This window comes from Pituophis catenifer, unplaced genomic scaffold (assembly GCF_029215685.1).
Source record: "Pituophis catenifer annectens isolate HBS135680 unplaced genomic scaffold, rPitCat1.0.hap2 SCAF_3, whole genome shotgun sequence".
In the NCBI taxonomy this organism is placed as follows: Eukaryota; Metazoa; Chordata; class Lepidosauria; order Squamata; family Colubridae; genus Pituophis; species Pituophis catenifer.
In genome coordinates this window covers 172,857,214-172,870,893 of record NW_027256883.1, presented here as the reverse complement: position 1 = coordinate 172,870,893, position 13,680 = coordinate 172,857,214, and the positions used below count along the sequence as shown (strand labels likewise).

General features: G+C 38.5%; 1 protein-coding gene across 4 annotated transcripts in view; it reads right to left on the bottom strand.

Moving 5' to 3' along the window:
- LOC139315353 (membrane cofactor protein-like) overlaps positions 1-13,680 on the bottom strand; it is a 61,844-nt gene that overhangs the window by 5,367 nt on the left and 42,797 nt on the right. For 2 of the 4 annotated variants that reach the window (XM_070941561.1, XM_070941564.1), the window contains 5 exons: positions 13,197-13,379; positions 12,986-13,084; positions 5,025-5,075; positions 4,226-4,255; positions 1,063-1,132 (listed from right to left, as the gene is read on the bottom strand). In XM_070941561.1, coding sequence (XP_070797662.1) covers positions 1,063-1,132; positions 4,226-4,255; positions 5,025-5,075; positions 12,986-13,084; positions 13,197-13,379 — 433 coding nt within the window. The remainder of the gene's footprint in view (positions 1-1,062; positions 1,133-4,225; positions 4,256-5,024; positions 5,076-12,985; positions 13,085-13,196; positions 13,380-13,680) is intronic. The other 2 variants (XM_070941563.1, XM_070941562.1) reach the window with 2 other exon arrangements.

Genomic DNA, 13,680 nt, shown 5'->3' with positions numbered 1-13,680 from the left:
ATTAGTGCTTATAACAGTGATGGCTAACCTTTTTGCCGTCGCGTGCCAAAACCGGGGGGAGCATGGGAGGTCACGGGTGCCTGTGCCCACATCCATAATTCAATGCGCCCCACCCTCCCACGCATGCGCACGTGACCCCCCCCACACACACACTTCCCCTGCTTTTGGCACGTGGTGGCACAGTGGGCCCGGTAGGCCCGTTTTTCCCTCTCCCTAGGCTCCAGAGGCTTTCTAGGAGCCTGGGGAGGGCAAAATCAGCCTTCCCCATCTCCCCCAGAGGCCTTCCAGAGGCTGGAAACAGCCAGTTTCCCGACTTCTGGTGGGACCGGAAGGCCTGAAAATCAGTTGGCTGGTGCGCGCATGCACGCTGGAGCTGAGCTAGAGCAACACTTGTGTGTCGATCAATATGGCTCCGCGTGCCACCTGTGGCACCCGTGCCATAGGTTCGCCATCACGGGCTTATAACATCCTGAAACTATATATGAATGATATGAAAATAAAGTTAACAATGCTGTATCAAAAACAATACTCCTGCACAGAGACAGAAAGCAAGCAACATACAAAACAAGATTTCCATTGTAATCTGTCTAGAAAGATACCAAAGTTACAAGTAGACTAAAAGCTGTTCCAAAAGGACAATACAAATTTCACAGAGAACCATTCCAATGATTCCATTTCATTAGGGTACTAGGAAGTCAGAGACAAAAATCTCTGATCAGGGCAATATGAATACTCTTACTTTTTTCAACAAGCATTGCCAAGTCTGCAATTAAACAAATAGCAAACAGAAATAGAGACAGTTCAGCCCTGTCACTCCAGAACACCAGTGCTGGAGATGTGATTAAATTCAATTTAGCCATTCTAGACAAACTATAATTCTTCCTTTGCTGCAGATCTTTGCAATTGTTAAGCACACAGCATAGCAGTTACTTCTGGACACAGAGCACATTTATAAGAAAATTGTAGGCTTTAGAGACGGCACTGGCAAGTTGGAGATGGCTGCTCATGCAGCTACGAAGAAGCTAGGAAGAATCAGAGACAGCATATCTTGGGCTGACTCACCCCTGGCGAAGGAACCATTTCACAGCTACTATAATTAAAGCAGCCAGAACTATAACAGCAAGGACAGCTCCTTGAAGGGAAAAAAATAATGTGATAGCTTCAAATTCAAAATTATACCAATCATCACATACAAACTCCTGACAGTACTTTCAAGGTATGTTACAGACCACCTTGTCCACATCACATTGTATATACAGCGGATACCGAAAACCAGGATCCACAGACAATTTCGTATAGAAATTACATTACATGTTTGAATTAGTGGCCATTTTTTTTCAACATTTCCTTATTTGCTGCATTATCTTTGAACACTTAGTAACATTTTCTCTGAAAATAAATAAATGAAATATATTCTGATTGGCCTATGGGGACTGACATTTGGTACACTCCCTTATGTATGTAAAAGCATCTGACTGCAGAAAAAAAAGGGGGGATTTGAATTGCTTTAAAAAGATGTTTCAGAATGCACGGAAGCACATTTGCAGCATCCATGTAAGATTAATTAAAGTTCTACATTTTTTTTTATCTGGGATCATGTGACTGCAGAAAGGAAGCTTCAGATTCTGCTGAGCATTCCTGGAATCAGACAAAGTTTGCTATAGTGAGTTGTACATAGCTGCTGCTTTATGCTTGTACATGTTCTGAACAGAATCTGAAGTTCAACATTCAATAGAACTGTCAACCCTGGAGCCATTTGGAGTGTCTTCAGGGTTGCCACAGCGAGGCTAGATAGAGCTGTGGGAAAGGGAGGGGGGAGTATAGATAGCTGGGGAACTATGTAGTCAAAATGACATTCTTTCTTCTGGGAGCCAGCACCTGGCGGGGCATTGATGGGAATCATCCAGGGCATGGATGGGAGTCATGTGATCTGATTGGGGCATGTGATGGTTGTGTATAATGGGGAGAAGAACTTTGGATTTTGAGTTGGGTGGAAAAACCTGGGGAGATTCAGAGTCAGGTTTTCACCAGCTGTGCCAATATGACATGCCTAATAAATCTATACTTTGAGGAAGCCTCAGGCCTTGGGAGTTTTGATTTCATTCGGGCTGTTACTTGGAACCCCGACAAGAATTTTTATAGAAAAAAATGTCAAATGCAACAAAGGTATTGATAAATGGGGGGGGGGGGACTAATTACACCACTGAGTGGCAAACAGTCACCCTGCACAAGAATAAAACCAAACCAGAGATAGAATAAATGTAGTGTCAAGAATTGTACCTTTAATATTTTCTCACTTTCCTGGTATCCAATTTAATTCAATAATAAGGTATGTGCTATATTTATAATAAAACCAGAAAAGGCTTAAGCCACCCCATAAGCATAAATAGTGATTACTGTTAATATTGATGAGAGCAGCAGAGAAAAGAAAAAATTAGTGCGGATTTCTAATCTCACTAATTGGACAAAGTCCAGAATAGAACTAAGGACTTGTTGGAGTATTGAGAATCAGGGGCCCTCTCTGGAATGAGAAAACAGAGAGGGAGGGGCCTGTCTCTCTTTGACCCCAGCTGGCTGAGAACTAGATAGTGATTGGTGGGCAGGATAATTTAAGAGAGGGGATATATAAGCTACAGTTTTAGACATGGGGACAGAAATTGCATTGGTCACTCTCATGGTTGACTTGTGCTGGGAGGGTCTCTCAACAGCTCTCCCAAATGGGGACATTTTGTTACAGTAGTTCCACATCTACCTGATCTATTAAACATTGAAATGAAACCTACTGGGCAAATTAATTTGCCACGGTAGGATGATGTATCTTCAATATGTGGATGATACCCAATTGTACATCTCCATCCAGGCTCAATTATAGATGTAGTAGAAATTCTATCCCAGGGCTGGTGGCTATTATGGTTTGGATGGGGAGAAACAGACTGCAACTTAAGCCAAACAGGGTACTGTTACTATTAATTTAAAAGCCTTATGATTCCAAGTGTCTTTGACCCTTGATGAAGTTATGGTCCTGCAGAGAGAACAAATTTTCAACTTTAAAACTTCTGGATTTACAGCTCCTGCCTAAGGAGCAGACAGAAGTTAAGGGCAGGAGGCATTTTGCCCAGCTTTGGCTGATTTCCAGTTGCAATCTTACCTAGAACAGGATGCTATGAGGAAGATTATGATCTTGTCTCTCCTGATTACAATAATTCTGTGCTGGTTACCAATGTGTTTCCTAGAGTAATTAAAAGTTTTGGTTTCTTTATGGCGTGGGGCTGGGTAGCTAACAAATAACTTTCCTTTTATTGCTCCTGCCCATTGCACTTTTCCCAAATTGTTCCTGCCCATCCCTCTTGGATATGGAGACAGTATACATGGAAGGTCCCTACCAAACAGAAGTTGCAGTGGAAGATGTGTTAATAAGAAGTATTTTCAGTGGCCGTTCACTGAGGGACAGCTTGTCCCCAATCAAGAATGGCTTGCAACGCAACATTTTCAAAAATAGTAAAAACTGATTTTTACAGAAGGACTTTGGGAATTGATTACTGTAGAGACACACGTGTGTGTGTATGCATGTGTGCATGTGCATATGCATGAATATATGTAAAGGGTACACTTTTCTTACATGCTAATATTTGCTATGGATAATATTTTTATGGAATTTTAAAAATGTATATTTTGCTATTTTAATATTTGCAGCCCCTGTGATCTATGAAAATTGAGATGGTAGAGTATTCAGTCTGAAAACAGATACCTTGAATAATAAGCTTAATATAAACCTGGACTTCTTCCTTTTTTGGAGGGGGGGGGAGGAAAGATGACAAATACAGTTTTCCTCTTGGAATGACTGATTTCTGGAACAACCAGATTTTTTTTCCTGCCTTTTAAGAGATTCCAGCTGTAAAAATGACCCTGATAATAAAGAGGGGAAAAAAACCCCACCGTTTAACCAAAATAATTTCTCAAGTTGAAATACTCTCCAATGAGTTTAACTCATTGAGTTCAATTAGTTCAAACAAACACAGGAAACAAAATATTTAAAAATAGCCAAAAGAGTATCTAAAGCATGGGAAAAATTGTGAAGGCAGAAAAAGATCTTGCCTTATAAGAAGGGGTGGGAGTCATAGCCCCTTCTAAAGACAAAAAGGGAGGAATTGTGCATTAAATAATCTTTGTTAATTTCTGTCAAACATTAAATGCAACCACAGTAGTTCAGTCTGTAAGTACTTACCAATAGCAATTCCAATACGGCTTACAGATCCTAAAAGAGAAAAGAATCCAAAAAAGAAACGTGATCAAAAACTTGAACATATTTAGTAAAAAAGAAAGAAAACATTTCTTTAGTTTCACACTATTTTAACATGAATGTACAGTAAATCCATCATATTATTCCCTTTTTGGGTAAACAAAATTACTCAAAGCACGTAAAAAGTATAAAGCAAAATAAATAAAAAAGCTAAATTTTTGAGATAGCTAAAATGATTAAGGCTAATTATACTAATACAATTCACTACTTGCTATATTGTCTATACTTTAATTCATCAGTACTGTTCTGATAGATTCAATCACTTTCATTTAGAACTTCAATGTCTTTCCCACTTTTTTTAGTTTTGCATACTCATACACATGCATGCAAAACTAAACAAAAGGGAAAGATACTGACATTCTAAATGAAGGTGTCTGAATTTGAATTCAATTTGAAGGTGACTGAATTATTTAATTTGTTAATTTATTATCTTTAACAGTGATTCCAAAAATATTTCACGACTTTAAGTACAACATTGCACATATATTTTGAAGTATAGGACTGTACAAGAAATTTTGAAATACATTTGTATGAAATTAGCCAGAAAGGTTTAAAAAAGGATTCCTGAATAATTCATAATATTCCCTCTCTCTCTTTTATCTCTCATATTTCAGAGAATTTAGAGAAAACTATTTCAGAACAAAAAGTCAAAAGTGACCTCCTATAGAAATGCAAAAGCTAATCTAAATAATTACTTTCCATCATCAATACTTTGGGGTTTTACCTGGTTCATCCTTGGGAGTTGCTTGAGTTGTAGTTGGGGGCACTGCAGTTTCTATAAGAAAAAAAAGAGGTTTAAACACTACTCTGGACTTTTCAGGCAATGTCATGCATAACATTTAACAAGCTGACAGACTTGTCTGGGAATAAAGATACCTCAATGTACATATTAGATAAGAATATCTTGCAGGTTACACAGATATCTCAACAAAAGTAGAACAAACCTCCATAAATTATAACAGCAATCTAATAAAGAAAACAAATAGTGGGAAGATAAACAATTTAACTGAAAAAAGCTGAAATAGTATAGTATAGTATAGTTTAGTATAGTATAATATAATATATAATATATAATATAATATATATACACTATAACAGTAATATAATAAATATAATATATAATGTAATAATATATGTTAACATATGTTATAAGTAAAATTCTGCAAGGGTAAACTCAATCAGTATATTAACAGCATCTAGTTTAATCAGAACTAAGCAATGAAAACATATCAACACAAAATCCAAGGCTCGGCGGACCAGTGGAGGTGGTGGTTATGGCAGGGAGGGGAAATGGTTTTGCGCATGCACACTGCTTTCACAAATGTAGCTTTGCATGCATGCACATGCTCACCCACCACTTCTGCAGCCCTGTTCTGAATGGGCTATGGTCCAACATTGAGCTGTGGACCGGGGGGGTGGGGACCCCTGGTATACATGGCAGTTTATAAAAAATTTAAATTTGCCTTTCTTTTTTGAAAGAAAATTTTGATACCGGGGTCCCCACCCACCTGATCCACAGCTCAGTGGTGGACCATAGCCCATTCAGAAGGGGGCTGCAGAAGTGGTAGGTGAGTGTGCACATGGGCATGTACGGAAAGCTGCATTTGTGAAAGCAGTGTGCATGTGCAAAACCATTCCCTCTCCCCTCCGCCCGCCACCACTGGTCTGCTGAGCCTGAAAGGTTGGAGACTACTGATGTATATACTTTTTAAAAAGGGTTTCACAATTTTTTTAAAACTGTTTTAGAAACTAAGTCTAAACTGGAATTCACATTCCAAGTTACATGGCACAATAGAACATGCACTTCATAGATGAGGCAGAAATTGGATGTAAAGCAGAAAACAGAGGTAAAAATATAAAGCACATATAAAGCATCAAAGAATGTGCAAAAGAACACTATATTAGTGATACCTAGAAATTTACAACACATCATCATCATCATCTGCAAAGACGTATATCCAGTGGTGGGATTCAGCCAGTTCGCACCACTTCGGGAGAACTGGTTATTAACTTTCTGAGCAGTTTGGCAAACTGGTTGTTGGAAGAAATTATTAGGGCAGAGAACCAGTTGTTAAATTACTTGAATCCCACCACAGATATATATCTACAGATATCCATGCACACATTGTGTTATTTTGTTTCCTAAAAAGTCAGAGGAAAAAAAGATCTCTTTGTTTCTCCCATATTTTTCTTTGATTGTTGTGAACCACCTAATTGTTGAGAATTGGGTTGCAATAAAATTTAATAATTATTATTATAGTTCATTGCACAGTTAACCAGATGTTTAGACTGGGTTTGGCGTTTTTATTTAGCTATCAAATCCTTTCCAAGGACTTGGGACAGGCAGATCTAGATGTGTGATAGTGTTACAGATATCATCACAGGATGGAAGCTGTTCTGAGTAAAGCTGCCTTTTGTAATTGGCTGATGATGAATCTGTCAATGCCAATGGTATTCAAGTGGTACTCCAGCTGTTTTGGGATTGCACCCAAGGCCCCTATTACTATTGGGACTACCTTTGCTTGCATTTGCCACAGTTGTTTTATTTCTATTCGTAGGTGGTTGTATTTAGTTCCCTTCTTCAGTTCTTTCTCTTTTATTCCGCTGTCTCCAGGTACTGCCACATTCACTATCCAAACATTATTGTCTTTCTTATTGATAATTGTTAAGTCTAAATTGTCAGGGGCCTCTCTGTTTGAATTCTAAAATCCCAGAGCAATTTGGCTTCTTCATTGTTAATGGTTTTCTCTATTTTATGGTCCCATCTGTTCTTGCTTGCAGGCAAATAATATTTCTTGCAGATTTTCCAGGGCACCATTGTTGTTACTTTGTCATGCTGTTGCTTGTAGCCAGTCTGTGTGATCTTCTTGCAGCAGTTTACAGAGTGATTCACTGTTTCTTCAGCTTCTTTGCATAGGCAGCACTTACTGTCTGTGGCTGTCTTCTCAATTCTGGGTTTGTATGCATTTGTTTTTAAGGCTTGGTCTTGTGCAGCCAGAATTAATCCCTTGGTCTCTTTCTTAAACTTTCCTGCTCTTAGACATTGCCAGATCTTGTTATTATCTGCTTTCTCTGCTTTTTTTTTTATGTACTGGCCATGAAGTACTTTGTCTTCCCATGCCTCCATTCTGTTCTTCATTTGGTCTTTTTTGTAGGCCAGTTTGGTCTCTCCAGTAGTCTGTAAGCTTTCCTGGTACACTAATTTCTGTGCATCTTCTTCATTGTCCTTCAGATATTCTTCCAAAGCCCTTTTTTCTTTTTCAATCATCAAATGTACTTGCAAGATTCCATGCCCACCTATTTGTCTTGGTAGTTAGAGTCTGTCAATGTTGCTGTGAAGATGAAGGGCATAATTCAGGGTCATTTTTCTGGTCTTCCCATCCACTGCTTTTAGTTCTGCTTGAGTCCAGTTCATTATTACCACTTTGTATCTAATGACTGGAATTGCCCAGGTGTTGATTGTCTTGATGGTATTTCTTCCACTGAGTTTGTACTTTAAAATCTTCACTCTCAATATTTTCACCTCTATTTTTTTTTTTACTTTGATGTGCTTGATGTAGTCAGCTTGAAGGATACCCAAGTATTTGTACTCATCATCTTCATCCAGATTCTGGATGTTATTTTCATAGGGCATCTTGATTCTTTCAGTTTTTTGCTATTTTTCCCTTTGAGCGTGGCATATTTGTCCAGTCAAAACTCCATTGCCATATTTTGCCTATATATAAGGACAGTGTTCAGCAGCAATTCTACTTCAGGTGGTGTTTTTCCATTATCCAGATCATCCATCTAAAGGGGGTGAGATAGTCTTGCAGATGTTTTTGATGCAAGAAATGATCATCATGGGCTAAGTTAGTCAGTATTGTTGATAGAAGAAATAGTGGAATGAGATATAGTAGTGGTGATAATTAATCTCCTTGAAATATTCCTCTCAATATTAACTTCTCCTAGTCTTTCACCATTAACCTGCAACTGTCTTCCATTGTGCCATTGATCTTTGCACAAAGCTTCTAATATTTCTACTGAATCCTGTTATTTCTAAGCACTTGATTATCTAGTCATGTGGCAGAGTTGAATGCTTTTTTGTAATCAATCCATGCTACATTTAAACTGGTCTTTTTTCTCTTGTACTTTTCCAAAAACGTCATGTTGTTTTGTTATTATAATTATTTAAATAAATCCCCCTACTGACACAATGCATTGTCTGTTTAAAAAGAAAAATATTAAAATGTATACAAAGCATAAACAATTAAAGCAGAAGTTAACAGGAACAATTAAGAATAATTGCATTGAGTCAGATATCATGATGGCTGATGAAGAAGGTGCCTTATAGAACTTCCTCCTTTAAAACCTCAAAGGAACAAAAAGGGCAGAAGGAAGGTTAAGGGGAAGAAAAAGCTGAGAATGTATAGAACATTAAAGAAAAGCAAGATGCAGAAATACACTTTCTAAATTAGGCCTTCTGGGAAACTCTAGACTTAAAGGAAGTCCAAAAATCCCTAGCAATGATAAAATATTCCCAGTAAAAATGAAAAATGAATTCCAGCTACCTCCCCTCTGAGTTAAGACAACAAAGGTTGGCATTATTGAGGATGTTTAGCTCATATTTGGCATAGTTTTAGAGAAAATTTGAGAAGTCAAAAATGTTTTGTCATGGAGAACTCCAGCTGATATATATCAATTTCAGAGATGTGTATAGAACTACAATGATTTTTTTTTTTCTTGAGAGGTTTAAGACACATTTCCCCCCTTAAATTTCCCCCTCCCGGAAAATTATTTTGTTTGTATAGACTCCAGATGCACTTTGGGGGTTAAGGTTCAGTAAAGAGATGCCATCTATTGTGTTGTACAAAAGTAGAAAGCTGAATTCTTGTAGCTACTTGCAGAGTTTTGGTAGACAAATCACATAAAGCAAAGCTGCAAATGTTGCCACAGCTTCCTTAGAGAGATGGCAGATCCCAAGAGTTACTGTCACTTGTCAGCTGTTGATATATGTTTACATAATGATTATGCTGGTTAATGAAAACTAGAAAGAAAGATCCAAATAGCTTTATTAGGCCAAAAATAAACAAAGTCCAAACAAGCAGAATAGTGCTTTTGAGGCACTGAGAAAATTGACCAACTCTATTTCATGTTAACTGATTGAAGAAAGGGCAATATATCTATGGCAAAATGTTGCTTAGCAGTAAGATCGCTATGGCAGTAAGACAGATGTTTTGACTGGGTTTGGCATTTTTGTCCTCCTGCAGATAGTCCTTGACTTATCACCACAATTAAGCTTAGAGTTTCTTTAGAAAGTTGTAGCAATCATTACGGAAAGCACCCCATGTGACTGTCTTGTTCAACAACTGTGATACTGGCTCTCTCAGAAATGGCCTTTGCCACGTCTTGTTTATTATCTTCTTTGCCAATTTTGTTTAATGTATTAGCCATGTAATACTTTGCCATGTTTTTTTTTTATTCTTCATTTGGTCTTTCTTCTGAGCCAATTTGGTCTCTCCAGTACTTAGTAAGCCTTCATGGTATACTAGCTTCAGTGCATTTTTTTTTCATTATTCTTCAGCTATTCTTCCAATAACCTTTTTTCTTCCATTGTCTAGTGTGCTTGCAACATTCCAGGCCCATCTATGCTCCTTGGTAAACAAATGGATAAGGACTGGAGATGTGGTATTTTGTACTTACTGGTAAACTGGGTTCTCTATACTTGTAAAGACTATTGATCTTCCAGGCTGAGAAACAAATGCCATTTGACAAATTTGTCTATAACCATAAAGTTGACAACAAACTCAGCGTCTGGCTCACAAAATGAGTATCAACAACCACAGCAACAACAAAAATAGAAACCAATAAAAAAAGTTATACTGGATAGATAATTATCACCTTCTAATAGAGAAATCAAATTGCAAAATGGTGAATAACAAGACAGAAAGCAGTTACAATTATTTGGGGTTTGATAATGTTCAAAAATGCAGAACAGCTCCCTGATGATTAAAAAGACAGTGATTTTTGAATAAACAACCATTCGAGATTTGAACCACATGAGTTGCCTTGAAAGGGGGTCCTGAACAGAAGAAACATCCATGTTTGGAGCTACCACTTATAGATCATTCCTGAAAACAATTCTAAATTAGAGACTCATGGCTCTTAAGTGGAAGAAAACAGGAAGAGAATGGGGTAGAGGAGCAGCACATATAATAGGCATCACTGCATCTTGAGCTGCATTAGGAATTATACATCAGCTGACTAGATGTGACAAATTTTACATAAAACCAATAGCCAGTCCTAGAAAAGGCTGATGTGAAGATAACTGGGATCAACAAAGTCAAAATACTTCGTAAGGTGATTGGCTTTGGATACATTTTGATAAAGTGATCATCCCACTCCTAGCTAGTTTTGAGCATAGATAAATTATTTACAGAGCAACGACTTACAGCAATGTCTATCAAAATGAATCTCCCCTTCAACACAGTCTCAACTCTGTGGAGTACTCAAAGAAAAGTACAGAACAGTAAGCCTAGCAATGGCTATCAGAGAAAACTAGCATGATAAAACCTATAATTACAGGTTCTGTATTAATGGATTCTGTGTGGGCAGGATTCTTAACTAATATTAAAATACTTCTTCCCCTCAGATCAGGACTGAGTGAGACAAATCTTTTAGGAGTCTTTAGCTTTAATCATATGAAGCCTGTAATAGCAATAGCACTTAGACTTATATACCGCTTCATAGTGCTTTCCATCCTTCACTAAGTGGTTTACAGAGTCAGCATATTGCCCCCAACAATCTGGGTCCTCATTTTACCCACCTCGGAAGGATGGAAGGCTGAGTCAACCTTGAGCCTGGTGGGATTTCAACTGCCAAATTGCAGGCAGCCGGCTGTCAGCAGAAGGAGCCTGCAGTACTGCAACTCTAATCACTGCGCCACCAAGGTAATGTTAATACCTACACAGGAGAATATTGAGGGTTCCAGCAGATGACCAGTATTTCATGCACACTTGAGAAGATGCATGAAGGCTCCCAGGAAACCTCTGAGGCATGGCAGAAGCTTTGGAAATAGTTGAAGATGACGGGATTGGAATTTGCAGCTGTAAGAGCTTACTCTTGCTCCCCAAGTGTGGCTCACAAATGGATGAAAGATTGCAAAAAGCTTGTTCAATAATCACTTGGCAATATTTTCAAGAATTTACAGTATGATGCCCCAGCAAACAGAAAAGAAAGTCCCTTCTATCTAAGGGGAAGATTTGCTTCTGCAACAATGGCACTTGCAAAACAGGCCCTTCAAGGTCATTAGGTCAAGACTAAAAGGCTCAGAGAAGAGCAGTTCTCCTAAATTCGTTCATGCATAATAGCAATTAATTAAAAAAGATACAATACAATAAAACCAAATTTAAAAATGGATAAAATATAAAAAATTCCAGATCAACGGCAAACTGAGAAAATAGACACAGTATTATTCTGGTTTTGAAAGACCAGTGAGGGTTGCATCTAGTCCTCCACAGGCTATATGAAGAAAATTCTTGTCAAAGAATCTGTAAACTCCAGAAGACTCTCTACATCAGGGATGTCAAACTCAAGGCCCACAGGCCAGATCCGTTCCGCAAGGTTGCTTAAATCCGACCCGTGGGGCTGGCCTGAAAATATGAGAGGACCAGACTGCGGCTAAAAAACAGGCCTCAAAACGGGCGAAAAGAGGCCCAAAAAACAGGCAAAAATGGGCCAGAAAATGGGGCCTAAAACAGGAAAAAAACAGACCAAGAAATGGGCAGGAAAACGAGCCGTTTTCAGCCTCCAGCAGCACTCTGCTTGCCGAAAGCAGCCCCACGCCCCATTTTGGCCGGTAAAGTGATGCAGGAGGCGTCCGTCCTATCTCCCCCCCACTCTTCACCACCCCGTTTCAACGGTGCGCAGAGAAGAACTATAATACTGATCTGGCCCTCAAAGAAATACAGTTTGACATCCCTGCTGTACATCATGAGTGTTAATCTTGCCACGTCACGTTGCTGTCATGTGATGTTTCATAACATTTTTTTCCCTTTGCGGAGCTGGGGTGGGCATGGCCTATACATGATGCATTTGGCCCTTGGGCTGCCAATTTGACACCCCTGCTCTACATTATTCAGGACTTGAAGATTTGCAGAACTGCCTTTCTCCATGAATTTCTGCTCTGGCCCATCATTAAAATAATGTTTTAAGAGATCCAGGATGCATATTTTCTCTATTGTGATGCCTGCCCTTTAAAACCACACCCTAAACTGACTCTGTTGCTCTTTAAGAGGGCCTTAAAGATCTAAACCACTAACATCTTTTTTAAAAGTTGTGAATTTCAGTTACAACCATGGTGATAGTAAAATGGAATCAGTAACACTGTAGGAGAATTTGTTTATACTCAGTGCTCCACAGGGGTTCATATTTGTTCCATGGGCAAAAGGGAGATTTACATCTCAGTTTCTTAGACTTCAGCTCATGTCATTCTTTTTCAAAAGGCAAGGAAATACAACAATTGTCTGTTAAATGAAATGAAACATATCCCTCAAGTACACACAGCTCCATGATTGTAAGACATTCTGTAGATTAGCTGCCAAGAAAAGGATGGAAATATAACACAGATGTGGCTACAGGGTCTTTCCTCCAAAACCAAATAATCTGAACCCTGAAAAAGGGCTGTGATCCAATCATGTAATGACTCACCTTCAGTCCCATCTTCTTTTGGAGTAACAATGCCAGGCGTAAGGGAAATTGGGGGAGTAGGAGTAACAGCAGGTGTTGGGGATTTGGAAGTGGTAGGGACTATACAAAAAGAGAGGGGAAAATGTTTATGTAGTTTTCTCCAGACCCAGGATACTCAACTTTAAAGTTTTCAACTCTGATGTTCAACAAAGATTTAAGAAAAATTACTTACTCTTATCACACCATGGACCAGACGGTTTCCACTGACTATCAGCATCACATTCAATTAAAGAAGCCCCTACGAAAGTGTAGCCAGGATCACATTCAATAGGTAATTTATTCTGATACGTATATGTAGCTTGAAACACACTTGCCACATTTCCATTTGGGATGATTGGTCTACGGCACTTGACATCTGGAAAAGAAATCAGCATTTAGTTTGCACCAAATAACTAACTGGCTTCATGAGGGGCAAATGAAAAAGTATGCCATGATGTTATTATTACACAAATGCTGTAAGTTATATATTTCTGTCACAGAGTGAGAAATAAGTACATAATGGTGGCATGCACGCATATAGTGGCATCACCATGTGATGTAATTATGGTTTGCTGCTGCCACTAGTAATCTTAGGCCTGGAAACCATTATTTGCTTAGCTTTGGCCAAAAAGAATAACTATCTAATATGGCTGCACCTTGTTTGCAGGAGTTGCATG